This window comes from Arachis ipaensis, chromosome B05 (genome assembly GCF_000816755.2).
Source record: "Arachis ipaensis cultivar K30076 chromosome B05, Araip1.1, whole genome shotgun sequence".
Taxonomy (NCBI): domain Eukaryota; kingdom Viridiplantae; phylum Streptophyta; class Magnoliopsida; order Fabales; family Fabaceae; genus Arachis; species Arachis ipaensis.
This window is the reverse complement of record NC_029789.2, coordinates 146,934,983-146,939,010: the sequence shown is the minus strand read 5'-3', so window position 1 is coordinate 146,939,010 and position 4,028 is coordinate 146,934,983. Positions and strand designations below refer to the sequence as shown.

The following is a 4,028-nucleotide window of genomic DNA, read 5'->3' as shown; positions in this document are numbered from 1 at the left end:
CGTAAGAATATACATAAGTAATTTGGTAGTTAATTTTTTATGTACATGTAATATTTTTTATAAAAATTATTATCGTATTATATATATTCTGTCTCTACTATCAAAATTTTCTGGATTTGTCACTGAATTCGCCATGGTTGACATGTATGTTGAAATTGAAACTTCAGCTTATATTTCTGAGATTCTAGGCAAAGATAAGCTAGAGAGGAACTCGGTGATGGTCATCCGTTTTGATATAGTATTAAGAAAAGTAGTATTACACAGTACTTTGTTATATTTCCTTAAACCAAGTTTCATATGGGGTGAGGTAAGATTGATGAAATGCGCTCCACTCTTACTCAATGTGAATGGTCATTTTCTTTCTATTTGTACTTGATGAAACGTAACTTATTGGTGTGGTTTTGAGAACCAAATAACTGGTGCATCTTCATAAATTTATTCTTTTAATTTTTTTATTTTTATTTTTATACAAACTGTACTTATAATTTAACTGTTGCTGTATCTTGGACTCTTGGTGCAGGAGGCGGAGTGGTGCTTCTTTATGCTTCTAAATATGACGATGTTAAATTAGTTGTCAACATCTCTGGACGCTATGATCTGAAGATAGGAGTTGAAGAAAGACTTGGAAAAGGTTATATGAAAAGAATTAAGAAGGACGGTTTCATTGATGTGAAGAATAGGTCAGGTAACTTGTCAATTGATCATGCTGTTTCAATTCCTCTAAGATTGGATGAGGTAGTGAGAGATATTTAACAAAAAATTCAGTGTCCATAAATTTCTCATTTTTATGATTATATGAATATGAGGGAATTTGCTATTGCAGTAAGTTTTAATCACCCTTCTGCCACTTGTTGCACATTCTTTGGTTCATAAATTTGTGTGTTGAATTTACATGGTCTCTGTTTAAAAAATAAAAAATTATAAAGCAGAGGCAATGAAATGTAGGATAATGACTAAAAATCAGAGAGGCAGCTTGCAAGGTTAAATATCTTATGTGACAAATAAAAAATTGTTTCATTTTGATTCCCCCTAATCAAGTGGTGAATTCATTGCAGAATGTAACAAAAACATAATCTACCGTGCAAAGAACATAGAGGAGTTATTTCGAGTAGACAAATTATGAATGAGTGTGATATATATAATTCCGTACGTGAAAGATGATTTTGCTTGGAAGGTTATACTGCAAGTGAAAATTAGTAGTAATGGTATGAAATTAACCTTAACACATAGATGTAGCTAATCTGAAATCACATAATGTATGACAGGGTCCTTACAGTTCATGGTTCTTCAGAGACTGTTATTCCTGTTCAAGATGCATTGGAGTTTGCCAAGATTATACCAAACCACAAGTTACATATCATAGAAGGTGCTAATCATCTATATACTAATCATCAAGATGAGTTAATCTCAGTTGTCGTGAACTTCATAAAGGAAAACTTGCACCAAGATAGTGGTGCTGATAGCTAGGTATGCTCGCCCCAAGGTATGGATCTTTCCATAGATCTGTATAAGGTACTTAACACGATTCCTTCTCTCTTACATTTACATCTACCTTTCTGTAACCTTGGAAATGTGTCATCACTTGTTTCTGATCCTATTGTTCCTCTTACAAATCTCACTCGTCTCCAACTCCTCAGTCTTGCATGGAATGATCTTAATCAACATTCATCAGTCCTACATGCTTTTCAGAACACTACTTCCATCAAAGACATTGACATCTCAGGCAACCATCTCAGGCAGCACAGAGTTTATTCCATGCAAGACTGAAGAGTTGGAGACGAGTGAGATTTGTGAGAAGAACAATAGGATCAGAAACAAGTGATGAAACATTTCCAAGGTTACAGAAAGGTAGATGTAAATGTAAGAGAGAAGGAAGCGTGTTAAGTACCTTATACCGATCTATGGAAAGATCCATACCTTGGGGTGAGCCAAATACTTGCAGTAACGTTGGTGGAAGTAAGATCCGCGACGCAAGTTGGTGAGGTTGCTAATACTGCCGCTAGGAATAGCGTCCCCTTCTCCTTGCAGAGAAAGATGGCGTAGCCGTTGCATAGGCAGTCCTGTTTTATTCGTTATGTTTGCACAAGACCTGAAGAAAATAAATGAGATATGTTCTTAATCACGAAGTTCTAAAACTGAAGAAAATAAAGAAGCATTTAGTTAGTGATCTCAATTAAAGATTGAAAGTCAGCACCTCTACATTACTAAAACAACCTTTTAAAACCCCTGGAGCTGAATAATAAAATACTTTGAACTTGGAAAGACCAAAAGAGCAACACATATGTGACATTCAACCAATATTTCACCAAAACACAAATGTATAAACATGAGTGCATTCTATCACTCACCAGACCAGACCCATCGTTATTTGGAAGCTTAAATGTGACATTTCATCAATCAGTTTGAGGGCATAAAAATTAAAACCAAAAACAATAATAAAGACAGAGACAAGGAAGCGTGAGTAAAATGATTGGAGCAAATAACTCACCCGGAACAAACAAGTTAAGGTCTAACATGTAGTTGGAAAAAGAAAGGAAGGAGAATGCAACAAATGAAACCGCTTCTATCATAGGCAGGAATTTACTAGCAGGTTGGCAATGCAGTGCTTTATCATTTCCCTGCAACAAATGAATGAAATCATAGCAAGCAAGGTAAGAAGAAAGAAGCAGTGAATTGATTGGTTCAATAAATAAATAGAGAAGTTATGACTGACTTTATTTGGAGTTTGGCCTTTTGTTGGCCCCTTTATGTCTATTCCATGGTCTGGCGTAGTAAAGTTGTGCCAATTTCACAAAGCCAATTTCACACCAGTGAGCTCCGTCTACTTCTGCCTCAATCACACAGAGAGAGAATATAAAGAAGAGAGAGAGATAAAAGAAATCATAGTCAACTCAAATCTGCTACGTTATTTCATAAAAAGCAACATTGCATGTGCGAGGCAATTTCACGGAAATTTCTTGCATGATAACAATAGACTTTCACGGAAATTGTAAATAATATTCTGTAATGATAAGTAATACTAAAGAGCTAATTTTTTAGCCAAAATGCAGTGCTCTAATTGCTCCTTCTCCCTATGGTGGGTCTTGTCTTTCTTCATTTGGTGGCGGCATCCTTTCATTATTATGCAGGATTGGCTTCTCCATTATTTCCGGTGGAAGAATCTTTACTTGTTGGCATCTTATTCTTTTTTCCCGTGTGAGGTACTAGCTAGTGGAAGTAAAATAAAATTAATTCTTATACTTTCTAGTAATCGTAATAGCATAATTGTTCAACAAAACAAGTAAGTACTTCTTTTCATTACAAGATGAAATTCATACAATTTTCGGGAGAAATTTTTGACATGAGCATATGTTTTGCCAATGAATTGCTTTTCAAAAGAAACGAGAGGATAAAAATGTATTGGTTATTAATTTATATTCCATGCTATTATACCTTCGATAATGTATTTTATTATGTAACTAAATATATTAATTTTACTTTAATTTCTTCCTTTAGAAGAAAAACAACTTTAACCAATTTGGGTTGTATCGATTCAGTAATTAGTTAACTCATGTTTAAATAAGTGTTAAAAATTTGGATTTTGTTTTGTACATGCAGTAATTTATTAGATAAAGATAATCTCTTAAATAACTTTTAAATTAATGATGAATAAATCTTTGATCACCTATTAAATTAAAAAATATCGTAAAAATTGAAATTAAAAAAATTATAACAACTTTAATTTTCTCTTTTATTCCTTAGAAAAGGGTGCTATGAAGAAAATGATTAACTTCTCCTAAGCCTAATATTAACCTATTTGCAAAATTATATCATATATAAAAATAAGTTTAATTATTCTAAGTGCTTATAATTTTATTGAATTTTTAATTAGGTTTTTATATTTTTGTTTTCAATTGAGTTTCTATATGTCAATTTTTTTTTTAATTTAGTTCTTATTAACGTTAAACGTTAAAAAAATGTTAGTAACTTATGAAATTATCTATATACTCCTTTCTTTTACCTTTTTCATCACCTTTTTGTTATTCACT

General features: G+C 32.6%; 1 protein-coding gene across 1 annotated transcript; it reads left to right on the top strand.

The window, feature by feature from the left end:
• Positions 134-1,506, top strand: LOC107641519. Its single transcript, XM_021124078.1, has 3 exons — positions 134-307; positions 448-746; positions 1,266-1,506. Exons 1-3 carry the CDS (start codon positions 134-136, stop codon positions 1,465-1,467), a joined length of 675 nt encoding a protein of 224 aa, XP_020979737.1. The 3' UTR covers positions 1,468-1,506.